A 27,758-nucleotide genomic window follows, 5' to 3' on the forward strand; every position below is an offset into this window, starting at 1 on the left:
TTTCTTATCACATTAGGAATACTTTTGAATTTAAGGTGCTCTTGAGTTTTAGTGCATCAAAGTTATTAACATTTAGGATTTTGGTCAGATGGTAGAGTTGAAATACGTAGGCAGATCCCTTTCCCTCCCCCCCCCCAGAAAAAAAGGTTACAAGAATCAGCATTTGAAAAATAATTATTGTAAAGGGAATACTTCATCCTCAGAGTGTAGGCAGATGGCACTAGTTGTCTAGCAGCACTGTGGGGAGGTAGAGTAAGTCTGCAGACGTGTCAGAGAGACTGCAATGGCAAAATGTTTAGAAAAATGGCGTCACATGGAGGTGAGAGCCGTGATTCATTATCCTGATCGAGTATCTGGAAGATAGCTTACTGTTACTGCTAATCGTTATGGTACCATTTAGACAAGCTATGTGAAGGCATCCGACATAAGTGCTCTGGCATGTTGAATGATGGTGTCATCCTCCTACATGGCAATGTCCGGCCCCATACTGCTCGCCAAACTCCAGAATGGCTGCAAAAGTTTAAGTGGGAAATCCGGAGTCAAACCCCATGCAGCCCAATGACAATTTTCTTTTTTTCTGAAACTGAGGAACATTCATCTGGAATAAGCGATAACTTAAGTCAGTTTATCTAGAGTTTGGTTTGAATTCATGAAAGCAAAGATTACTAAAATTTTAGAAGTTCTAATTCCACACTAGTTATTTTATAGAATAATGGTCTACAGCTTGTTAAAGTGTATAATAAAAGATTTATAACGCTTAACATTAGCCACTATATTGCGATATATAGGATGATTTTAATAAACATTACAAATTCAAAATACTCTAAAGGGGAACCACTGGTCAGAAATAGCACACCATTTTCAACTCATTATAAAGTGTTGTATAATAAAATGATATTAACTTTTATATTCCTCTAAAGAATCCAGAAAGTATTATTTCCATTTCCATACATTTTTTTCCCTAAGAAATGGTAATTTACTAAATTTAACATACACGCAAATATTTTTATGTGAGACCATCATGACATGGTACTGTTAGCTTACGCGTCAAACTATTACACTACCAGCGTATGAAGGACTCTAAAGAGACTACTATATTCTAAAGTATTCATTTATTTAATAAAACATCACTCAGGTATATAACATACAAATAATGTTCAATAAGCCTAACTAACTACAAAAACATGTTTACCTAATTCCGCGAATTGCCCTGCTGCCACTCTCATGAAACCAAACTAACAACAATTATTAATGGCCAAAAAGTAAAAGTAATAAGTATTGTAAAATTATAAGTATAGAACTAAAGTAAAGTAAATACAAAATACAAACTACATTGTTTTGAAATCCAACAGGTACTGTATTTATCATTGCAGGATATCATAATGAGGTGTTGGCTGAAAAAACAAGGTTAAGCAATGCCACCAGTGAAGCATGTACATTATGTTAACGAAAATGCAGTAATGTAGTAAGCCTATTGACGTATCATTTTTAGAAGACAAAATAGTACAGAAGATATGGAATTTGTTTTATTCAACTAAATGTTCATAAAGAAAGAGAATAATAAAAGTTCTGAAATTCAAGCTCAGAAAATAAATTTAATGTCAGGTAAATCTCCTTTTGAAGCCTCCTTGAAGACAGAAGAGGTGAAGCCAGATCTGTTTTAGCTATTATCATAAAAACAACCAAAAAGGATTTTCTTTCTTTCTTCTTTTTCCCCAATTTAAACAAGAAATGGCAGCATGAAAGAACTATATTCTTGATCTTAGTTTGGCTTCTGCGAGCAAAACTAATTAAAATCAAAGAAACAGAGATGAGATATAGAGAAAAATCGCTTGGTACTTGCAGTTAAAAGTTTAGCTACAAAGTACAGTAACATTTATGATTGATAATATAAAGGTTCTACCTCTGGCTGCAACAATGGTTGGGCATTGAGTTGAACTGATCTTGGACGACAAATATGGGCACTTCACTCCATATGGCTTAAACTCTCTGCCAATGTTCATGAATCATAGTGACTAGTTAGTGGTGGGTGCCCATACCAGATACTCTCAATAAGCAAGAGATCTGGAGAATATGCTGGCTAGGGCAACTGTCGAACACTCTCAGTGCAAAACAGGCAACATGCAGTTGAGCATTATCTTGTTGAAAGATGGCATCAAACTGGCCTTAAATGTCGGAAATATAACGGCCACTGTCCACATTACAGGCTGTAAGAGATGACCGGGATGGCTATGAAAGATAACTCAGATGCAAATAAGAGCAACTGGACGTGCAGCTAATGACCCTGCATACCAGCATGAGAGGCTCTGGGCCAGTATGATGATGATGATGATGAATGCAACCTAGCAACATTTATTTTTCTTGATGCTGCCACACATGGATACATCCATCACAATGCTGCATATAGAACCGAGATTCATCAGAAAAGATTATGTGATGCAACTCTTCTCTCCACTGTGGTTACTCGCCGAACCACTGTAGATGTGTCTGTCTCTGCAGAGGCATCAAGAGGAGCTACAACAACGGTCCTAGTGCTGCAGACATCTTCATGCTGTTCTTGTAGACATTTGTTGGCCTGCACCTCAGCCATGTTCCTGACTCACGGCATGCAATATAGCTGTATGATCTTGCAAGGCTGAGAGGGCAGTATGTATGTCCTGTTTGGTGTCAGTAGCCCAGGAATACTGAGATTCACTATGATGTTCTGCATGATTCTCCTGGATCCATAGGTTCCATACTTGGCTGAAGGTCATATGTTCTGACCAACACAAGCAGCAATGCTGTGGAATGATAAACCACAGTCCTGAGAATCCACGATCCTGCAGTCGAATTCCAACACATGTTGGTAGGAGTTTTTCCTTCTTACATGAGGAATAACGAAACTATTACACAAACAACCAATGTTCAAATGCAATTTTAAAATAATAAACCAGCTGTCTGTAGATAATGTTACTTGCACTTGCTTTGTGCACATATACTGGAAAGCTAAACACTTTGATATCTTGCATGTATTACCTTTCATGCAAATTTGACATGTGCTGCATGCTGCCCTCATTGTGTGGCAATTTTAATAGTCAACAGTGTTAAAGTACAGAAGCCATTTAATTGTATTTCTCTCGATTAAATTTTCATAAAAACAAAATAAGAAACATTACCATCTTTAAAATTTAGGATGAATGATATGTTGACTGATGTATTACAAGAGTATGTCAATGCTGGTTTTCGTAACTATAAATAAAACTCTGTCTTAACTTATAATATTTTTTAAGTTATGTTAAGAGTGCAAGTTGGATGCAGAAGTGGATATATTGCCTCTTTTCTTATCCAGAGTACTCAATTTCAATTTTATAACAACATTTGCATTATGTATTTCTCAATTTATTTTCTTTTAATTGCTACATCAAACATTTAGAATATTTTAAGGTCATAGGAATTTTCCATAACTAAAAATGTTTTATATTTTTATGTGAATATTCATTAAAAAATTTCCTAAGAAACAGTCAGCAATCAAATATATAGTGTAGGTCTTTTTTTTAATTAATATAGCTGATACAAAATTATGTCAGCTGTCATCATCCTCTAAAATTTCAATGAAGTTACCAGCCATATTAATATCTGAAAAAAATGTTTTTATTTAATTATATGTTAAATATACATAGCAGACACAAAAACTTTTTGAAAAGAAAATACAACTGATATAAAAATAATCTAATAAATACAATATATTTATTTATCATTCCCAACATAAATTTATGATACTGCAATAGCCCAAAAATTTAAATCATGGTTTTCAGGTTTAATTTACCTGATTTTCTATGACCAGACTGAACGATTTCCTCGACCAAACAAGATGCATTATTAATCAGAAGACTAAGTATCAGTAACTGAATAACTTTAAGCATTTACTACAAAATGCAATAAAATGACTACTCATTGTGGTGAAAGCAAAGAAAAGACTTGCAAGATAAATATGCCTCAAAGCCAGTCAATAAAAGCAGGCAGGGTACTTGAAAAGAAATTTCATATTTTGAAAGGGAGCACTATTTATTTTTCAAAAGGAATTTATAACAGTTTCTCATTCTTAATAAATATTAAAATTTTGGTATTCCAAAATAAAACTGAGCAGCTTAAAATTATGCTGGATTGAAAAAGTGTTCGATTTTTATACTATATTATAATAACATACAACAACATTATTTATGTTTGAAGGGAATTACACAGAGAAAGGTAATAAAAATAAAACAGGCTTCTAAAGAAATGAATGAGCAATAGCTCACTAACAGATGGAGAGGATGGTTATAAGGTTGCTAAAGTTACATAAGGTATGAGGTAGGTATAATATCTACATTTTGACTTAGTCTACTCAGTAAGAAAATAATTTTTATTACATTTTAAAATTTTTAAATTAAATGCTTTTTAAAATTTGTTTATAGTTTTAATGCCATAATTTTGCAATTTTTTACTATGGCCTGTATGTTTTCAAATTTCATACATTATTTTTTCATGTGTTGGACTGATTGCATTTACATGTTTTGTTTTTTGACTCAGTCTGGGGGGGGGAACACACCTTTTAAGCTTTTTTAAGTGTGTTTATCGTTTTGATACATTAATTTTGAAATTTTTTGCACTACTTACTAGTGCTTATAAGAGCTGGACTGACAAAGACACATATTACTTTGATTAATTTTCTAGACTATCTCAAGTATTAAACTCTAATTTTTAATTTGTGTCTTTGTTACTTCAGAAACAGGCTGATGTATTTACTTCTTTCGTTGCACCAACCCCCTGGTAAATGGAACAAAAGATGTAAATTATTTTTTTCTTTTTCATTTTTGGTTTTAGCTTTTTTTTTTTTTCCACCTTTCATGCTGTTTACCACTGTGGTTATGGATTTCATTTTTGTATATTATATGTTCTCAGCTAAAAGAGGACAGATTTTAAATATGTTAGTTTATTTTGTATTATTACCACTACCTGGTGCTACTATAAACGTGCAACTGGTTTAGATTTTGAACTGCTTTGTATTTATGTATGTATGAAAACTACTAATTTTAATTCGGCAATAGTCCCTTGTATTCCTCATTTTAATACGGCTACTTTCCCTTTCTGTCCTAAAACTACTAACTGTTTATAATATATGAATCTAAAGTGCATTATTTCAAAAGTAATCCACAGCATGCCATCATATATAACATGTAGCAATGAGGATATCTTTTATCCAATCACAGATAAAAATTTCAACAAAGCCAGTTCTGCATCTCTAGCTGCTGCTGAATGCATACTTCCTTTCCACTTTACCTTACTCCTACTACCATGTGCCACTCATCTCAATGTTGTCTACCGTCCACTGTTCTGAAAATATAAGCTTCCAAAAATTTCCAGATGCATATTACGCACATGATGATGTGTGAAAATGAATCTGCATCAAGAATTAGTTAATAGTCTGTATCAAGAATCTGCCATAAATTATGTCTTGTCTTCAGTCACATTTGTCTGTGGAGAAGCCCTTGTCAAGTTGTTACAATGCTACGAGCCCAAATCTGTTGCAGCTATCACCCAATCACTGAGATATTACAGATTATATATACAGTGTGATTCTGACTGACAAACTTGCAGGTTGCGTAGGGGGTACAGAGATGACACAGAATCATATAGGATTTGCGACCCTGCAATTCTATGTTATTCTGAGTAGTCTCTGTATCTCCTAGACACTCTGCAAATTTATCGGTAGGGTAGCAAATCACCCTGTATATCACATACACACAACATAAGTAAAAATAATTATGAGTAATTTAAAATGCCTACAACTTACGCTAAAGCTGCTAAATAATAAATCAAAAATTTATCATTAAAAAAGGTATTTATATATCATCTCCAAGGGAAAGAAATTTAATTAAAGCTATGAATTATTAGAAAACCTTAAGTATTTTTAAGTAGCTTTCCAAGTTAATATCAAATATCAAAAAATTATCTAGATCTATTGTAGTAAAAATTATTTAAAATGTGTTGTGGCAAAAATTATTTAAAATCTGTAAAGAAAAATCCTTTGACGAAACTCATCATTCTATAAAAATAGCAGTCATCATTTTTGTCACTGATATAGGTCAGTAAGGTCTCACTTGTAGCCAACTTTGTAGTTTATCACTTTATAGTTTATAGTTATTGTAGGTGTTTTATGGAATTGTGATAAGCAGATCTGCAGTTTATCCTGAAGCTTCAGTATTCATGTTAGCACACCAGCTTGGTATGGCATGTATCTTGTGAATTAGTGAATGATTATATTGAAGCAGGAATAGGCTGTCATAATGTGAATGTGGTGGAATTATATAAGATATTGAGATTGGCCCTAACGTGAATAACCTCCTGCACAAGAATCGGAAGACAGTCTCAAATCATCACATTCCACAATCAGAGTTAGACACTGCTCACCTGCATTCTTTACATGCACATGTGCCCACAAGATTGCCATATACCCCAGTCAGATTTCCTATTTTATAACAAATGTAACTGCTCTAAGCTCCAATGCCATTATGTTATATATCACAGTAAGACAATGGACAGGGTTGCCACTCAAACAGGAGAATGAAATTCCCTGACTTTTCCAGGTTTTCCAGGTGTGTTTCAAGAAAATTCCAGTCTATCCGTGTAATGTACGTTGGCTGTGCTAAGAGGTAAATTAATTATGGTATTACTTGTATTGTGTAGCAAATTCACTTAATTATTCAATAAATTCCAGAGGACATTTATTCTTAATTATTCTTGGTATACGTTGTTTGATAATTTTGTTTAGTTTTCTACTTAATAAAATTTAAGATATATACATTGGATAACAAATGTATGTTTTATTTAATTATTACTCATGATCATCAGCAGTTCAACACAAGACTAATCCGGTCCTTATAAATCACAACGCAATGCTAAATAGTTAGGTTAGATTTTAGGTAAATTTAATTTGTGTGAGGTATGTTCTTAAAAAGCACCTTAACACTTGAAAACACAAATATAATTATAATAGTTGTTGTTTTCTCCACTGAAGATTGAGATTAGAATCTTCCCAATCTGGAACAAAATAAGGCTTTTTTTTTTTTTTTTTTTTTTTTTTTTTGCAGACATTCTGCAGCTAAACGGAAGAAAGAAATCTATTTTAATAAATTGAGGTATTTTATACTTATTTCGCAGCATACATAATGAAAAAATATGTGCATTAAATTTCGTGATGGTATGTCATCATACTGCTATAATTAATTTCTGGATTATGCCAGAGAAAATTTCCTGAAATTTGGAAATATTATTTACTAATAATAAATAAATTTAGAGGGAAGAAGCAACATTAAATTATATGAATAACATAAAAATAATTACTTAAAAATTAAATTAGAATAATCAACGATATTTTAGCGAATATAGTTATATTACATGGCTAGCCTAGATGACTGATTACTATTTTTTTTTATTTTACTGCAAAATGGCAAGGTATTTATTAAAAAGGAAAAAAAAAAAAAAAGATTAAAAAGATTTTGCGGTAAAATTCTAGTATACGGTAAGGCTTTGGCACGATTTTGAAAATTGTCGCCAAGACCAAAATGACCCGTTTACTGCGCATCATGATGTCGCCAAATCTCATTATTATTCTAACCAAAGAACGTCTATGTAAAGAAGAAAAGGTTCCATACAAGTAAAATGCTATTACGCCGTTAGAATGCGGAGGAAAAATTTGCCAAGGGATTTGGCGACGGAACCTGGCGGCCAGAATTTCCCTCTCCGCGATGTGTACAGGAAATTGAGAAACACGTGTTAAGAAGAAACGCTCTTTGACAAAAAGAAAACTACGAAAATCCGTTTTTAAAATTATTGAGAAAAATCCACGCAATAATTTTAAAAACGGATTTTCGTAGTTTTTTTCCCCCTGAAAATAACTAATCCATGAATTAATTTACTTGCGCCAAAAAATATTTTCTTTTCCTTTAGAGTTTAACCACTTGCGCTAAGACTAAACTTCACGGTTGCGGTGCCGTGCGCTACAATATAACAAGCGGTAAAGTGTCTCATTTACGCCGCTCCGCATCTGCGAGTGCAATCCAGAGCTGTAACTCGAGAAATAAACAATTTCGTTGTTAGGCGACGTGTGCACCACGTTATTTTCATTTTTGCGATAAATGCTTATCGACGTGGTGTTCACATCGCTCACGGTTTGAGGCAAAAGCATCTCGACGTGCGTGGCATGTCTTTTTAGCGCAAGTCGTTAAAGAAATTTTAAACGATATTCATTTTATGAACTCTTGATAACGTGACCTTCGAACTTCGACACCGGTTTCGAGCTTTGGCAACAGATATATCAGACATGCACAGCTGTTTCCCTCTATGATGGAACGGAGCCACGTCTGTTGCAGAGAGGTTTTGCTTCTTTACAATACATATTCTTTGATTCTAACCTCCATGGTACCGTATACTAGGATTAAACCCATTTTGTTTTATACGAGAAAAAGTACTTTCTTTAGTTCATGCACTGCACATGCGATTCTCAAGAATACTGGAAACCAAAAGTTGCGAGAAACTTGCTTTGCCTTTCTAAAAGACAATCAAATTGGAGCTGCGATAATTGGCTCTATGCCAGCTACCCGAATGACGCTCACGTGATACATAATTCGCCAAAAAAGTTATCTCTTCCGACGTCGGAGCAAAAATCGCTTTTTTTGGCGGGATCGTTGTATGAACTTCCCTGACTTTTCCAGATTTTGACAAAAATACTTAAATTCCCTGACTTTTCCCTGAATATTTTGGTCAATTTTCGAATTCCCTGACTTTTCCCGGTTCTCCCGGTTTTCCAGGTAGCGTGGCAACCCTGAATGGAGTAGCAAGCCACTTTTGCCACCCATTGTAATCCCTGAATTTGCTGCTCTTTTTATACACAAATAAATAACGAAAAAAATGACATATAGATAAATAAATTAAAACCTATATTTATTTTTGAAGATATTACCAATATTTTATAATTATATTATTATTTTGCTCGGTTTTCATTTGCAAAATCATCAATGACATTGTAGAGATCTACTTGATTGCTTCAGAGAGTGTTTATATACACAGTATAGAAAAAGTTCCTGAAGGCAAATTAAGATTTGTATATCTTGAACTTTTCTTAAACAATTTTTATTTAAAAAGCTCTTTTCACAATTAGCAACAATTTTTTCCCAGCAATTTTGAGAAAAGTTTGAAGCAGTAGTATAATATTTAGAACTTTGTTCTAAAGACAGTATTTTAGAATAAACTTTAAAAATTCAAGAGGCCACTCTTCTACTTACCTGATTCATTTTCCCTAGCAGTAATTGAAGCAAAATTCTGAAATATTTCTCCCTTAATTAAGAATTCTTCCTTATTAATGTCACCATGATGATTATTTTGTTAATATTTTCATTCAAAAGTTTAGGGGGATACAAAACTACTTCCCTCCTCAATTTAATTCCATATGGTAATTCAAAATCTCATTATTTTTCATTAACTCCCTATAACGACTAACCCTTATAAAATGATGTTTCATGTGGAAACTGCCACCCCAAAATGGGTTCATCCACATAGCAACAATTTTCATTTTACACCCTCAACCCCAAAAAGCTCTTTGCGAAGTTAAGTTGGAATGTCTTTTATGAAATAATATTGCGATAGTCACCTGTAGTTTATCCATGACTATTTTTCCTTTTTTATGTTCTTACTATAACAATGTTTTTGGAAGTTAAATTATGTACTTAATTATGATTCACAGAAGTACATATGATTTTAAGTAAACAATTATAAACTTTAATTCTTACTAAAACCTTGACACTTGATGGCATGTCTATTCTGATAAAGTTAGCCTCGGAAAAAAATAATTAGAAATTTTATTCATCACAGATTGTAGATGCTCAATGGTCAATTGGGTTCTTTTCTCAGACTTATCAACTTTCAACTGTTAAATAAAAATATTCAGATATAAATGTGCTCCCAAGTAAACTGATTAAGCTTATTACACAATTTTTTTTTAACTCAGGGCATTTTTTTGACAAGTACAAATAAAAATTAATCAAATCTATATATTCAAAGTAATAAAGTCTGTAAATAAAATTTGTATATTTGAATAATATTTGTAACAAACTGATAAATTAACTAGATGTATCTGTAAATTTTCTGGTGCATTATAACATGCTCATTTTAATGGTAACGAAAATAGACCAAATCATAATTAAAGTCAATACAGCTTTCTTCACATTCTTGTCATATTTTTTCCCTTCATTTTTTTTGAGATTTTTCATTTCAAATAACAGAAAAGGTTTTAAGATTTAGTAAATATAAGAAATATTTTGATTCAAGTTGTGTTTCCTGTAGTTTCAGTTTAACTTTAAAAGGTTTAATGCAAGTATACATGCTAATAAGTGTATTCTTACCTTGCAGCTCTTTATTGAAACTATTTAAATGCCTGGTTAAGTAAACAAGAAATGCTAAATCTAAAATATATTAGCCTTAAATAATTTATAACTTATGGAAGGTTTTATTTATTCATTTATTTTTGTGTCATGAAAATTTTGATTTTATTTATCAAACCATAAAAATGTTTCAATTCAGCTCCTAGATATACCTTCACCATCTTTTTATACTAAATAATTTCTCTGTACTCAGTTTATTTAAGTTTCTTCAAGCAATGCAAAAAACTATATGATTCAAAGCTCATCTGCAGATAAAAGCTTATGGTTTTAGTTATTTCAATAACTTTTGGCACCATATTTATAACAAACCACCATCTGCAAACTTTTGGCACCATATTTACAACAAACCACCATCTGCAAACTTTTGGCACCATATTTACAACAAATACATAACTACAATGTTTTTGCATGCTGCATATGACCCCCGATTTTGAAACCGTCATAATAAGGATAGTGAGACATTGCAGAATTTTCATGTATGGATCTTCCCCAATGGTCATACCTAATCCTTTCACATGTTCCAAGTCATTTAACAAAAAAATTTTTTTTTTCTATTCTGTGCTTTAGTTCTTCACTGACTGTTGTGAGCTTACATCTGTGCTTTTATACTTGTTTGCAATGTCAACGATAGAAACCATCACTTACCGATTGCAGCCAGACATTTTTGATCATATATTACCATTGTTATTACAATATAGTTCCATAAAAAAAAAAAAAAAAAAAACTTCCAGGGAATGAAACAAATAAGTTCATTTGCCACATGGAAGATAACTGTACGTGCTAGTACTTAACAAGTGAAACTTGTCATCTGCTTACTTGGGCGAAGTTACGATGGATGAGTCTGACTCGTCATCTGAGTTTAAGAAGCAGGCGCTGATGTTTGCGGCACCCCCGCCAGTGGGCGTTTATTGCAAGCAATGCCTGATGTTTGTTTATGACATCTTACGATTTTATATAAATATTTCTATTTTGTTTCATTTATATATTTATTTATAATTTGTAATTAAAATGCTGTTTCAAAAAGTATTTATATCACCGATTTAAGTATATTCCAAATAAAATGTATTATTTTTACATATTAATGCATATAGTGACAAATTAAATCTGTCCCTTGGGCATAAAGATCTTTAAATAATTCAGTACTCAAAGGGTTTAAATAACCATTTAAAAATAGCCGTACTTTGACACACATTCTTAAGCAGAAAATACACAACTAATTTTATAAGCACAGATCTTACAGAAATATCATTTATTCTTTAATTAATAAAAGCACCATTAAAACATTTAATATTTCTAAATTAAAAAACAGACAGATACTATGGATATTTTTTATTATTACTTAAAGTAAAACATAATGATATTAATATTAATATTAAACTTAAGTGCAATTTAACTTACCAGCAAGCAACAAATCTTCCTCCTTTTTGCATGCCAATTCATACTTTTGTAAAAGTGAATTTGGAATTTTTCCTGCTCTGTGATAGAGAAATTTATCTGCATTTATACTGTTCTAAATTAACTTCAAATTAATATGTCTTAAGTATAAAATTAAGGAAGAAAATATCGTTATTTAAAAATCGCATAGAGCTTTCAGTTACTATTCATAATTCATAGTAACAACACACCTGCCAACTTTGTGAGAGTAAAAATAAAAAAAATTTGAAAGAAATTCAGGAAAATAATAAAATTAATTTTACACAGAAAATCAACACAAACTTCAAGTATTCTGAAACAACCACATAGGACAAAAAGCTTGATTAAAAAAAATGGAAAATTAAAAATTAGTTTTAGCATAATTACAGCAGCCTTTGCTTTTGATAAAATATAATTTTAAAACTGTGCTTTAAAACATTTATTACATTGTTTCAGTTTCAAAACCAAGGCATTCAAAATTTGTCAAATGGAAGGTAAAAATATTTTAAAAGATGACACAGAAGGATAAAAATCATATTAAATTTCAAATCCAGCGAATCTAGAGGCTAAAAGATTTTTTTTTTTCAAAGAATGACTTCAGAATAGTATATGCAAATATCAGCATAGTACCCATAGTTTATCTTTCAGTTTGGCAACAGTGAGCAGATTTGTAGTTTAGGGATAGTACTGTGACAACCAACCCAATATAGCTGTTTATCCTTACACAAACAACCACCTAACTAGCTAACATGTAACTTAAAAAAAGAAATTTGTATGCTTTGAACCATAGTTAGTATCCCTATTGTTAAAGACAAGCTAACAGATGAAAAATTTAATTTTGCATCTTATTGTTTTAAATACTTTAATTCCTGAAATCCGACAAGTACAATGCCTAATATTTGTTAATTTTTAATTGTACTAAATAATGTAGTTTCAATAAAACCTTTAAGTTTTTCTTTTTCTGTGTTACTGAAATTTAGTTAGATTTATATTAGTTGTAAAGATGATAATTCCTCACAGTAATAGATTGCTGAATAAGTACTGCCAGCTAGCTAATTAAGTTTAACCTTGTAACCTTTATCAGTGATAATAAAAGTGATATATAAATTAACACACATATATATCATTTAAAAGTAATATGCTGACTATAATACAAATTTCTGGTGATAAATAAATGAAAAGTACACTGAAGTGACAAAAGTCATGGGATAGCAATATGCAAATATACAGATGGCAGTAGTATCGCGTAGAAAATGTATAAATGCGAAGTGTTTTGGCAGGGCTTTCATTTGTGTTCAAGTTATTCATGTGAAGAGGCTTTGACGTCATTATCGCCGCACGACGAGAATTAACAGACTTTGAATGCGGAATGGTAGTTGGAGCTAGATGCATGGGTCATTCCATTTCGGATATCGTTAGGGACCTGCACTTAACGACCAAGACCAGCGACGTCTGCGTAGAGTTGTCAATGTTCACAGACAAGCAACACCGCGTCAAATAACCACAGAAATCAATGTGGAACGTACGAGGGACGTGTCCGCTAGGACAGTGAGGCGAAATTTGTCTTCCTTGGGCTATGCCAGCAGAAGACCGACTCGAGTGTCTTTACTGACAGCACGACATCGCCTGCAGCGACTCTCATGGGCTCGTGAGCATATCGGTTAATCCCTAACCGAATGGAAAACCATGGCTTGGTCAGAAATCACGATTTCAGTTGGTAAGAGCTGATGGTAGGGTTCGAGTGTGGCGCAGACCCCACAAAGCCATGGACCCAAGTTGTCAACAAGGCACTGTTCAAGCTGGTGGTGGTTCCATAATGGTCTGGGCTGTTTTTACCTCGCATGGACACGGTCTTCTGGTGCAACTGAGCCGATCATTGACTGGAAATGGATACCTTCAGCTACTTGGAGATCACTTACAGCCATTCATGGACTTCACGTACTCAAACAACGATGGGATTTTTATGGATGACAATGCGCCATGTCACCGGGCCACAATTGTTTGCGATTGCTTAGAAGAACATTCTGGACAATTCCAGCGAATGATCTGCCATCTACATCACCCGACATGAATCCCATCAAACATTTATGGGACATCATCGAGAGGTCAGTTCGTGCTCGAAACCCTGCACCGTCAACACTTTCACAATTATGGATGTCTATAGAGGCAGCATGGCTCAATATTCCCGCAGGGGACTTCCAACGACTTATTGAGTCCATGCCATGTCGAGTTGCTGCACTTCGCCGGGCAAAAGGAGGACCGACAAAATATTAGGAGGTATCCCATGACTTTTGTCACTTCAGTGTATATTACTAGGAAACTAAAATAAACAGAACACAATTAATATAAATAATTTTAGACTATTTTGTTTCATAACCATTTTAATTAAATATTCAAAATGCAGGATGGCAGAAAACACAGCCAGTTTTAAAATAATACACTAGACAGAGGAATTAGTGTTTACCTTTAGTTAGTATACAAAAGTCATAGGAAAAAATAAACATTTATGTACTGAAAAAGTGGAAATTTATTTACATTCATCTCCTTTTAATTGCAATATTAATTCATATGAAAAACCTACAATCAAATCTATGTTTTTTAACCAAGCATAATGAAACGAACAAAATCTAACTGTTGCTATTGTTCTAAGTGACTAATTGGAAAATATGTATGTAACATGGAGGTGGAGGAAGATGAGCAAATACTTACTGAAAAAGAGCTGTTATAAAATTTTCCTTCGTATCAGGAATTTGGGGTTTCTAGAAAAACATTAAAACAGTGACTACTTACATTAGACAAAAAACAGAGAAAAATACTGAAGTCTGAGATTTAAAATTTCAGAATCTGCTTGGCATACATCTCAAACCGAAACACTCACCTATTTTATATCCCTGACGCCGATCTGGCGAGTCATTATTTATTATATTTTACTTTCATCACCGCATGTTTATCGATATAGGACAGCTTCAGTAATAACTCATGCAAAGATGTCTAAACTTTTTTTTTATATTAGTAATTGAATAACAAGAGTATTTTAACCTTTTACGCTTGGCGATGATTATAGATTTTTAAATGCTCTAAGAAATGTTGACAAGGAAAAATTCAACAAAAATTTCTTCTCATATGCTAAAAATAGATTTTGTTAATGAAACTCATAGGCTAAAAGATTACATTTAGTGCTATTTTAATTAAGAATAAATGCTATGTTATTCACCATAAACTCAGAAGCGGCAGATATGTATGTGGCACCAGACGGCAGAATTCAGGGAAGACGAAATTTTTGGAATTTGGGGAAGCACCGAGCGGCAAAATTAAGGGATGAGAAGTTTTTATGACTTAAGGAAAGCACTGGGAAGTTTAGGTGAAAATTTAGAACTTAAAAAAGTGCTTTGTAGCAGAATTTATGACCTATAGACACTGCACCAGATGGTATCGAGCGCCGGCCCAAGATAAAGCCTTAAGTATATGTGGGAGTTTATTTATTTAGGACTCTGATTAGTTTGAAGCATGTGCAAGAAATAAACGTAGGTATAGTAAATAACTAAATTAATACAATTCAGGCTTAATTCAGTACGCAATAGGAGCAAGACAAAATTTAGCGAAACAACTTGGCTTTCGTTGCCAATCTTGTGATACACAGCTAATACTGCATAACGGACACTATTAAGCTAGATTAAAATTATCTTTACTGATTCTAAGGCATTTCAATTAATTTAGCAGATTGCACTGCTCCCTAATCTTTTATTTTGATCCAGCTTATTATTTTTTGCAGACTGTTATTATTACGGCAATTTTATAAAAACTAAGCTTGAATTTACGATTATGTCAAAAAGAGTTCCCAATTCTGGAGCTGCCAAAGGATCTACAAAGCGAAACCATGTTTTGATGTCCTTTAAACAAAAAGTGAAATTGCTGCAAAAAATGGATAAAGGCATATCCGTCTCAAAATTATGCAAGGAGTATGGCATTGGAAAGTCAACTGTATATGATATAAAGGAACTTTTTGAATTTTTTGTGGAAGCAACTTAAACAACTTACATTGAAAGAAATGTTTAATAAAGTAAACAAATAAGTATTAAGCTTTTTTTTAGTAAATTTTGATACCCTTTAGATCGTAATTGTTCTTTATTTCATAAATTACAATTTCATATTTTTAATTGTATAATTTCTCCATACCATCTTAACAGATTTAAATTGATGACCTATTATACGGAAAAATCTTAAATCCGGAATCGCCGAAGTCCCAACCAGTCCGGATTTCGGACTTTGTACTGTATTAACCCTCCGAGAGCCATGATCGGCTTCATCCAGTAATGAGATTTTTTGTCACCTGTTATATATTAGCTTATAATTTAAGATACTCTCTTTTGCAAAAAAATTGAAGCACCAGGAAGGACTTTCCAGGCCACATACTGCTCGCATATCTCTGGACTGTCTCCATGCAGTCGATACTCTTCCTTGGCCATCAAACCTTTCAACAATCGAGCATGTCTGAGACATGGTATGCCGCCAAAATATCGCAGATCTGGAGTAACAACTGATAAATGTCTGGCAGAATGTGTTGCAGGATGACATTAGGCATTAGGAACCTCTACCACTCCTTGCTTTGACGAATTCAATTCTGGATTTCCTGAATACACACCGAGTGTGCTACTGTTACATAATGAAGGCATGCTGGAAGGAGGAGAAAATACCTTATAAACCCATCAAATACATATTTGTTTGCCAAAAATATTCCTCCAAAATATAAATTCCCACTCAAAATGGCAGTCATTAAAAAAAAAAAAAAAAAAAATTCTAGATGAATAAAATTTAGGACCTTTTGCTCATTTTGGCCAAAATTAAGGACTTTTAAGGACAAAAAAGTAATTTACAAAAAAAAAAAAAAAAAGTTTCAGATTTTAAATTACGTCCAAAGGGGCGTTTTTTAACATTTTGTGTGTTACCTTTCTTTATTAAATATCATGTTCCTCGCACTTAAACCATAAGATCCAGTGGAACAGCAATATCGCAAAATAGTTTTAAAACGAGCATATCTTTAGAATTTCTGATACAGAGACTCACGCGCTGGAGATAAAAATGTTTTTCTGCACAACGTTGCCATTGCTCGCTTTGAAATCCTTGAGTTTGTTAATCAAAAATTCGTCAAAGTTTTAAAAAATAGGAAATCGATCATAAAACAAATTTCAAATTTGGTCTTCCACATGCTCATATTCGTTGGAGGATTACGTTATTCAAAATTCGATGACTCTATGTACCGTTGTTTTATCACAATACGAGAAATATTACATACATTTATGCAGATTTTTCATTATTTAATTTCTTCAAATATAATGCAGGACTCTAACATTTTGTGGCAACAGTTTGAAAAGTGAACAGACATTTATGAGTCCGACGCAAAATGCCAAAACGAAACTAATAGTCCTTCGGGATTCCAATCCCTTTGGACTAAAAAAAGGAGCATGAACCCTGTTTAATTTATTAATATGTTTATATGCATTTATACAATCAGCAGCATGCTAGGAAATTTTTTAAACAACACATTGCCATGACATTTGCTTCACACCCTCTCCCACTTCTCATGGTAGCTCTCTTACAATACCATCTTTTTGCAGATTACAATACTTTTATAACTCATCTCGATAGGAGTAAACTTTTTCGAAGCATTAGAAATATATCTGTTGGGCTAGAATTTACAATAAATAAATTTTAAAAACATTATAACACTTCAAAAAACGTTACTGACAATATTTATTTTGAAAACAAGAACACTGTTATAAGCACGCATTAAACTTAATGTTAAAAAATAGGTAACACTGGCACATATATCTTTCTACAGAAAATTGTTTAGAATGGTTAATGGAGAATATCCTTAATACTATCAAAGACAAAAAATATTTTTATATTATATTATAACATAATATGGCAACTTACTAGTCTGGGAGTTAATAGAGCAGGTAAAAATTCATTGAGAAACTGGTGTTTCTGTACAAGGCTGTAAAAGATAGATTGAATTACAAGTTGCAAATTTTGATTGACCAAGTTAAATAAAATTTTGATAAAAACAAAAACCATACCTAGCTTCTAAGACAAATGGAGGAATTTTACCAGTCTCTTGGAAGAGTGATAGAACTCTTTCAATAGTTTTTTCAGGTTGTACATGAGGCTGCATCACAAAATAAGAGTTTTCAAAATAAATTAAACATAAAGATATATAAAAAGATAAATTTTAATTGAAAAAAAAAACAGAACATCATGATACTACTATACTTGAATAAATTGAAAGCTATTATGCTTCACATATTATAAACATATATGAAGTAAAGTCAAAAGCAGGCCTAATGATTGAAAACATTCAGATTTTACCTAATATAATTTTTAAAAAGTTTTCATTTTCAATGAAGTAAAGATTTTTAATATAAACCATACATATATATAATACAAAACTTTACTGCCTTTTTAAACCATTTCAAACTATTTTTTAAGATCCTCCTTGTATTAAACCCCAGTTTAGATCGTCAGTCAGATAATGCCATACTAATAGCATAATGACCAGTCAGAATGCAGATACAACACATGTGTGCTCTTGATAACCAATGGACATGATTTGCACCTAACTAGAATACCAACATGCGAATACAGCACATTGGAGATAACCAGCTTCACTAAATGCGGCAGTCTTTGGGTATAGTAGAGGTGAAGCATGTCCTTGTGCAATATGTACATAATGATAGAGCGAGGTATACCCAAGTTGTGTTCCATTACTCTAATACTTGTTCCTGGATTCCTCTCAATTGTCCATACCGTAACTTTCTATATGGAATATATGTGTATAGTACATTACCAATCGATGTAACTGCTTATTCAAAAAGCTCCAGCCTCACTTAATCTACAGTACAATTGTCCAAACAATGGATGGTGTCTATTTGGAAACTGTTCTCAGTACATATATCTCACACATTATCCATTTCCATTCACAGCCAGAAAATGTAATAAGCCAGTCCCTCATTACTGAACTAATGCATTATTCTCTTGCAAGCTCCTCACCTGAAACGATCTTGCTTTTCCCTCTTCAATATAGTTATGAACATCACCTTATAACAGCTGGTCACAATTTCACATGTAACTTCCTGAGTAACACTTGTTCGTCATGGTCTGTCAAAGCAGCTCATAAAGTTTGTAAATAAACCTTTTTGGAATATATATGTAATAGCCTCTATATATGTAATAGCCCTCAGTATATATGTAATAGCCTCTAAGTAGTAATCTTCAGTTTAATTTGATTATTTCTCTTTCCATCCTAAAAATAGTAATATGCTTATTGTAAATCTTTCTGAATGGAGTCATTTCAAAGCTAATTGCTGTCATATGATTCTTATGTAATGCTCCTGACAAATGCATTTAATAGCAAAAGGTTTTTTTTTTATTTATTTATTTTTATCCAGAAGTAGTTGTAACTTTGTAAACCAAAAGCTTAATTAAAAAATAGAAATAAAATGAAGTTATTTTTCACTAATAGCCATACTATATGCCTTCTTCTCAGCTTCCGTGTCCTGTTAATAAAAAGTATCAATGTAATTATTGAAAAATGATGTGAGATTCATCAGTTGAGCTGTATATATTTATTAAGAAACGTTCTGCCATGAATAAAGAAGTATTTAACTGGGTATGACAGCAAATACACTTTTGTGCACTAGCTTTTCCATATTCTTTGCCATCACACAAAATTTGTGTACTTATATATAAAACTGTAGTGATAAAAAAATAATACATATATATACACTCTTTTGCAAAAAAATTGAAGCACCAAGACAGACATTTGAGATCGTGACAAAATTTGGTATGCAAAAACATCTTGATCGAACATGCAAATGACCAAAGTTTCAAGGCAAATGAACAGGAATTGCGATCACAGCGCACATTTCTAGTGCACAATTTGCAAAGTATAAAACCAGTAACAGAGGCAGAAAATGTATCTTTTTTTGTCGCTGCCATTGTAATTCCATAAGGAAGCAACTAAAGATGCCATTATGATGATATCGAAGACCTTAGAGACAGGTGACAGGTGAGAGCAGGTCCGGACGGCTTACATAGACTAGTCGGGTATCGTCCAGATCCCGCAACTATTTGAAGCTACACTCCGAAAACAATACAAGGGCAAAATATAGATTTTTCTGCGTGCAAAATTAAAAATTTCCTGGCTACATCGCATGCTAACACATTGCTACATATACTTGCTACAATATACATTTCATAATATGCACTGCGTTGATCATTGCACTGTACTTAAGGCACATTTACAACTCAATGCTACACTTAATACACTATATATTCTTTGCAACATATTATGCTGAACATTATTCTTGACAATTCAACATAGATTCTGAACAATGTAATTGTTTAAAACTGACATAACTGGATTATATAGTACATAACTTCGTTATATAAGACAGACTTAAATAAATAACTTGATACAACAGATAAATAAAATAAGAGCTCTTAAATAAAGAGCAAAATTGCACATTACAAACAATTTACACATTTTGCACACAGAAATCCTCTTTGTTTACTTTGTGCTGTACTTATAATATACAAAATACAGATTTAAGAACACAGTACAGCACGTTAACACATTGCTTTCATAACATGCACGTTAACACATTGCTATATATAAATCACTCAATACACTAAAATTTACAGAATGCAAAAATATTTACATACATATAACTACTATAATATTTACAATCTGTGCTCTTGAATACATTAAGTTGTAGTACTACAGTTATAATTATTATGCTTCCTGCGGCTCAAAGCATAGCTCTGCATGCTATGAGCACTTACGCATTTTACCAAGGTACTATACACAGTGTGTTGTACAATACATTATTCACAATACGCTGCACAATATTCTGTTTATAAAATGCACATGCTTACAATATTGCACACATGCATTAATATGCTCATTACAAATATACATACTTGAACTATTTATATTTGGATAATATTAAATCATATTTACATTTGTTTTTCGTGTTCACAGCCTAACGTTACTCTGCGTACTGACTCAAGATGGGCTTCTTGCAGAGGCCACTGGAAACCAGTGTGCATTGATGCTTTGAATCTCAGCGAAATTTAAGTCTGTTATTGTGGGCTGCATAATTCTAGTCCTAGTGCTTCAAGTTTGTTCATAATGCTTTTGAGCTTCTTGAGATAGACCGGCTGCTTAATGAAGAAGCGTTTATAAGCAATGTCAGTATCAGGAAGCCTCATGTGCCATTCTTCCATAAGAGGGCAAGATGTAACGTAATGATCAGGTGTACCTACTTCATTACAGACACAATGATCAATTGTTGATATTCGCCTTTGATAGAAAAATTGGGGAAATGGTCCGTGGCCTGTAATGAAACGGGAAAGAAAAGGGGCTGAGATGAGTCGATCTTGGGAGACTCTATGGACAAAGTCATGGGTTCTACGGCCTTGCGATATAGAGTCCCATTCCTCTTGCCATTGTTACTGCGATTTAATGCGACAGACTCGCTTCAGATAAGATTTGGGAAGCGGGATCTGGACATCTTGCGCACCGATATTCTTTGCAGCTTCCTTTGCAAGAGTGTCTGCATCCTCATTGCCTCTGTGGCCCACGTGTGCTTTAATCCATAAAATCTGGATGTTGCAGTCATGCACATTTTCTTTGAGACTAAACGACTTTGAACGTCATCGCATTGTAGAGTTATGTGAAGCTGGATGGTCATACCGAGCAACAGGCCACCCACCATCTGCAGCGTACAGACACTGTTGTGTGTGGGGAGGACGGGGCCAGCAGTCCCAATCAGCCTTTGCTTTACGAAGGCATGCAGCTGATAATCCCTAGTGTGATGGTCTGGGGCGCTATTTCTTATGACAGCAGGTCATCTTTAGTTATCCTCAGTATATCTTTAACAGCTCAAAGATATGTTGATACCATCCTACGGCCGGTTGCATTACCCTTCATGGCCGGTCATTGCGGGACCATTTTCCAACAAGATAATGCCAGGTCACATACTGCTCGTATATCTCTAGACTGTCACCATGTGGTTGATATTCTTTCTTGGCCAGCAAGGTCATCAGACTTTTCACCAATTGAGCCTGTCTGAGACATGGTAGGCCACCAGATTCGAGCCCTACAAAATATCGCAGATCTGGAGCAACAACTGATGAATGCCTGGATGACATTAGGTACCTCTACCACTCCTTGCCTCGACGAATTCAAGCACGCACTGCTGCCAGGGGTGGTTCGACCAACTACTAATTTGAACACTCAATGGGTGACTGCAAGCAGTGAACACGTAATATGACCTTGATTTTTTAATCATTTTATTATCTGTATATAAGCTATACACATATTCAGCTGCATAAAAAATAACCATTTCCTTCATGGTGCTTCGATTTTTTTTTTTGCAAAAGAGTGTACATATACATATTTAAGTTTTGCAATCAGTACACAAAAGCATACAAGATTCAGGATAAGTTACATATTTAACAAATCGTAGTTGTCCAGTGTAGTCTAATCATGCAATTACCTAACATTAGTTTCATCACACAAAATTTTTGTACATATATATACAACTGTAGTGATTAAAAAAATATTTAATTTTTGCAATCAGTACACAAAAGCATACAAGATTTAGGATAAATCCTATATTTAACAAATCATAGTTGTCCAGTGTGATCTAATCATGCAATTATCTAACATTAGTTTTAATTAAAAACTACATAGAAGTTAAATTATGGAATTGTTTGCCTAAATTAGGAGTAATTTCGTTGATTTGGTTAGGAGACCTAAACTCTACTGAATATAAAATGATTATCCTTGTTCCGGTGCACCGGAACAGAGCAACTCAACCCAACTCTTTAGCTTCTGGAACTATGCCAAAGAACGTTGAATTCAGTTGAACAGTCAGACTCAGACGAACGCATTCGCAAGGCAGTGCTATGCTGTCTATTCTTCACTATTTTTGTTCTGTTCTCGTAATTTATATGTCATTTTCTTGTTTATACTTGTATTGTGCAATTATTTAATATAAGTTTGTGTTTAAAACGAGGACGGGTATCTAGTTCCTTCACATTACATCGCAACATAATAGTTTGGAGGCACCGGCGAGATTAAAGGACTTTTGATTTCGGTTTCATCAGCACTGCAACGCTGCATTCGGTACAGTAATGGATACTACTGGATACGTTTAGCATCGAACTTCATTTAAAGACCAAGCAAGATAAGTATTTTTTTTCTTTTTTACAAGTTTGACTTTGGTTTTCCTCATTGCACCATTACTTCGTAATGGAAGACAAGGTTAAGATTGCAAAAAATAGTAGAGGTAGAGCGAAAGCTGCTCTTACCAGGATTTCAAATTTCATTAATGACGATAAGCAATTATTCGAAAAATACGATTTAATGAATAAACTTCAAAAAATTGAAAGCGTTTATTCTGATTTTGACAAGGCAGATGCAGAACTTCCGCCGGAAAGTTCTGAAATGGAAGAATTTGAGAAAAAATATTATGAAACCAAAGCCAAACTACAACAAGAGCTTGAGAAATTAAATGTTACTGTTAATATGCAAGTTACTAACGTTAATGAACGTCAAATACCAGGTTATAGTACTACAAATACTGCTAATAATTTTAAATTACCGAGAATAAATATGCAGTCTTTTAACGGTAATTACAGAAACTGGATGTCTTTCAAGGACTTATATGTATCATTAGTGCATAACAATGAAAATTTAAGCAACATTAAAAAATTTCAATATCTAAAGGGTTTATTAACTGATGAACCGGCTTCTATTATTAAACATATTCCCGTTTCAGAACATAGTTATATGGAAGCCTGGGGAAAATTATTATCTAGGTATGATAAGAAAAAAACAAATTGTCACATCACTAATAAAAACTCTCATGGAACAATCTTGTGTAATTAATGCAAACTCGATTAATTTGCGAAAAATTGCTGATACATCTGATGAGATTATCAGAGGTTTAAAATCTATTGATTCAAAAGCTAATGAAAGGGATGTCTGGCTAATTTATATTTTATTACAGAAGGTTGACAACGAAACATGTAAACGGTGGTCTGAGTTTTCAGCAAAAGTGGAATTTCCTACTTTTGAAATGTTTATTCAATATATAAATGATAGATGTTCCTCTTTAGAAATTTTCCACGAAAAAGAAAGGGAAAAAACTCAACCTAGTGTGTTAAAAGATTTTCTGTGAACAAAAGTATCAAATGTATTATGTGTAAATCAGATCATTTTCTTTTCAAATGCCCCAAATTTAAAGCATTAACTGTCAAAGAAAGAAATCAATTTGTTAGGAAAAATAATCTTTGTTTAAATTGTTTTTCTAGTCAGCACAAAAAATCTGAATGTGTGTCTCAACATCGTTGTCGTTATTGCATCATAGTACTCTGTGTGAAAATCAGTTAAAAGGTTATTCCACATCTGCGTCTCTTTTTGAGAGCAGTTTTCAGTCAGAACAGCAAAGAAAGAATCCAACCGCGAATGAAATACCAGACATTTCGTCTACGAATGAAAACAAAAACGGAACTGTAATTCAAAATAATAGCGTTCAAACAACTTTTGGCTTATTGCCAACTGCGTATGTAAATGTAATTGATTCAATGAGTCAAAAACGTAATATTAGAATGCTTTGTGATAGTGGTTCCGAATCAACATTATTATCTGAATCTTGTATTAATTTATTGGGATTTAAAAGAAAAAAATGCGCGTTTTCCTGCCAAGGGTTTAGCTGAGTCAGAAGTCGCAGTTACAAAAGGTTGTGTTGAAATCGAGTTGATGTCAATCCATGATACATCAGTGAGAATGCCAATTAAGGCCTTTGTATTAGATAAACTAACTGCTGCGCTTCCAAGTCAAAAAATAAATGAGAAAGACTTTTCGCATTTGAAAAATGTAAAGTTAGCTGATCCATATTTTCACATTCCGGATAAGATATATATTATTCTAGGATCTGACTACTTGTTTTCTATTTTACTTCCTGGACAAATAACTTGTTCTCAACGTGATTTAATTGCTCAAAACTCAATTTTTGGTTTCCTCATATCCGGAAAACTACCGGAATCTCAAACGAAATCAAATTCCCTTTCAAACATGCATATTTATGAAATAAATAGTGACAGCGAATTGAAAAGGTTTTGGGAGTTAGAAGAAGTGCCAAATTCAACTGACACTGTATTCTCACCTGAAGAGTTGAAACACATTTTCGGGAAAATTACTCAATTAATTCAGATCGTCGTTTTGTGGTGAAGTTGCAATTTTTAAAATCTAAATCTGAATTAGGTAATTCAAAACCAGTTGCACTTTCTCGATTATATGCTATGGAACGTAAATTTAAGGAAAACTCGGAATTTGAAAACCAATACAAGGATTTTATGCATGAATATGAAAATTTAGGTCATATGGAATTGGTCACACAAAACTGTTTAAATAGATTTCAGAATGAGCAATATTTCCTTCCCCATCATGCAGTGATCAAGCCGTCTAGTACAACTACCAAATTAAGAGTCGTTTTCGAAGCTTCATGTAAAACTTCCAACGGTAAATCATTGAATTCAATCTTGGGTGTTGGTCTTAAATTGCAATGAGACATTTTCGAAATTTTACTTAATTTTCAAGTTCCGGAAATAGTCTTTTCAGCAGACATAGAGAAAATGTACCATCAAGTTTTAGTGTCCGATGAGGATCGGAACTACCAACAAATTCTTTGGAAGTTTAATCCTAACGAAGAAATACGCACATACAAGTTAAACACCGTAACATATGGTTTAGCTCCAGCTTCTTTCCTAGCCACTAGGTGCATTAAGCAAATTGCACTAGATTATTCACAAAATAGTGCCGTTTCTCATACTACACGATGTATACATGGATGATTTGCTATAGGGTTCAAGTACCAATAGTGATGCAATATCACTTTGTAAGGAAATTACCAATATTTTACAAACACATGGTTTCCACCTACGAAAGTGGAATTCTAATTCAAATGCATTTCTTGCAGAATTTCAAGAACATTGTTCAACGGACACTAATTTAGAAATAATTCCTAATGATAAAGGAAGCACGAAAGTCTTAGGATTATTTTGGAACTTTTCAACAGACACATTCCTTTTCAAACCCGCACTTGCACCCACCTCACCGCTGACAAAAAGACGCATTTTGTCCCAATCGGCACGCATTTTCGATCCATTAGGATTAATTTCACCATGTACTGTTGTAATGAAAATTTTTTATCAGAAGCTCTGGCTTACAAAAGGGGACTGAGATTCTCCTATTCCACAAAGTCTTGCTGAAGATTTGTTTAAATTTCAGAAATCTTTCAATGCAGTTGAACATTTTACCGTTCCTAGAGGTGTCACGCTTATTTCCTCTGACACATTTGAATTGCACGGCTTTTGCGATGCTTCAACACTTGCTTACGCTGCTGCAATATATTGCAAACAAATACACGGAAATGAAATAAAGGTTTCTCTCTTAGTTTCTAAAACTAAAGTCGCACCTATCAAACAAGTATCTGTTCCGAAATTGGAACTATGCAGTGCTCATTTGCTTTCAAAGTTATATCGTGCAGTCATGAACACTCTCAAAAAATATAATTTTGTTGTTTACGCTTTGGACTGACTCCAAAGTCGAACTTTCCTGGCTCTCGGCACATCCCCGTAAATGGAAGACTTTTGTTGCAAACCGGACGTCTCAAATAATCGAAGTACTTCCAACAAAATACTGGAGGCATGTCCCTTCCAAAGAGAACCCAGCAGATATCGCTTCGTGTGGTATTGATCCCAAATGTCTTCCTAATTGCACCTTGTGGTGGAATGGCCCAAGTTGGCTTTTTTTGGATTCGTCTCACTGGCCGAAAGAGGAATCCGCTTCTAAAGAAATCAAGGATCTAATTAAAGCTGAACAAAGATCTGATCCTATATTTTCATTTCATAGTGCTACATCAAATGAATTATATAGTGATTTATTTGAAAAATATTCATCATTTTCTAAGATTATATGCATTTTAGCATATTGTTTAAGATTCATCAATACGTGCAAAATCAATAACAAATGTCAAACACTTATAACTGATTCCTTTTCTCCACTCACTTACATGGAAACTAAAAATGCAGAAATAATCATAATTCGATGGGTTCAGAAAGATTATTTTAATGAAGACCTAAAATGCATTAAAAATCAAAGATCGTTGCCTAAGAAAAGTCAGCTACGTTTATAGATGAAAACAGTCTTTTACGGGTGGGAGGGCGTTTACAAAATTCAGAATTGTCTTTTAATCAAAAGCACCCAGTGATTCTACCTGCTAAACACAAGATAAGTGAGCTCATCGTAAAAGAAAAGCATGTGACTTATTTACATGCTGGTGCTTCATTACTGTCCCACATTATCAAACAATCATATTGGATAATAGGTGGAAAAAAGCTCATTAATAAATTTGTTCACAAATGCATCAAATGCTTCAAATTTAAAGCATCCACCGCATCTCAGCTTATGGGTAATCTACCTAAGCATCGTGTAACACTCGAGAGGCCTTTCTTCAACTGGAATTGAAAAGGTTTTGGGAGTTAGAAGAAGTGCCAAATTCAACTGACACTGTATTCTCACCTGAAGAACAATTTGTTGAAACACATTTTCGGGAAAACTACTCAATTAATTCAGATGGTCGTTTTGTGGTGAAGTTGCCATTTTTAAAATCTAAATCTGAATTAGGTAATCCAAAACCAGCTGCACTTTCTCGATTACATGCTATGGAACGTAAATTTAAGGAAAACTCGGAATTTGAAAACCAATACAAGGATTTTATGCATGAATATGAAAATTTAGGTCATATGGAATTGGTC

At 33.4% G+C, this 27,758-nt stretch overlaps 1 protein-coding gene across 6 annotated transcripts in view; it reads right to left on the bottom strand.

Annotated features, from left to right (window-relative positions):
- Positions 1-1,508: 1,508 nt before the first annotated feature.
- LOC118184916 (Fanconi anemia group A protein-like) overlaps positions 1,509-27,758 on the bottom strand; it is a 63,047-nt gene continuing 36,797 nt past the window's right edge. For 5 of the 6 annotated variants that reach the window (XM_085810493.1, XM_085810492.1, XM_085810491.1 and 2 more), the window contains 5 exons: positions 17,948-18,036; positions 17,805-17,865; positions 14,580-14,629; positions 11,856-11,932; positions 1,509-3,615 (listed from right to left, as the gene is read on the bottom strand). In XM_085810493.1, coding sequence (XP_085666619.1) covers positions 3,563-3,615; positions 11,856-11,932; positions 14,580-14,629; positions 17,805-17,865; positions 17,948-18,036 — 330 coding nt within the window. In that variant the 3' untranslated portion in view covers positions 1,509-3,562. The remainder of the gene's footprint in view (positions 3,616-11,855; positions 11,933-14,579; positions 14,630-17,804; positions 17,866-17,947; positions 18,037-27,758) is intronic. The other variant, XM_085810494.1, reaches the window with a different exon arrangement.

Source organism: Stegodyphus dumicola, chromosome 2 (genome assembly GCF_044657685.1).
Source record: "Stegodyphus dumicola isolate Sdum_Otavi_A_Nest chromosome 2, ASM4465768v1".
NCBI classification, from domain to species: domain Eukaryota; kingdom Metazoa; phylum Arthropoda; class Arachnida; order Araneae; family Eresidae; genus Stegodyphus; species Stegodyphus dumicola.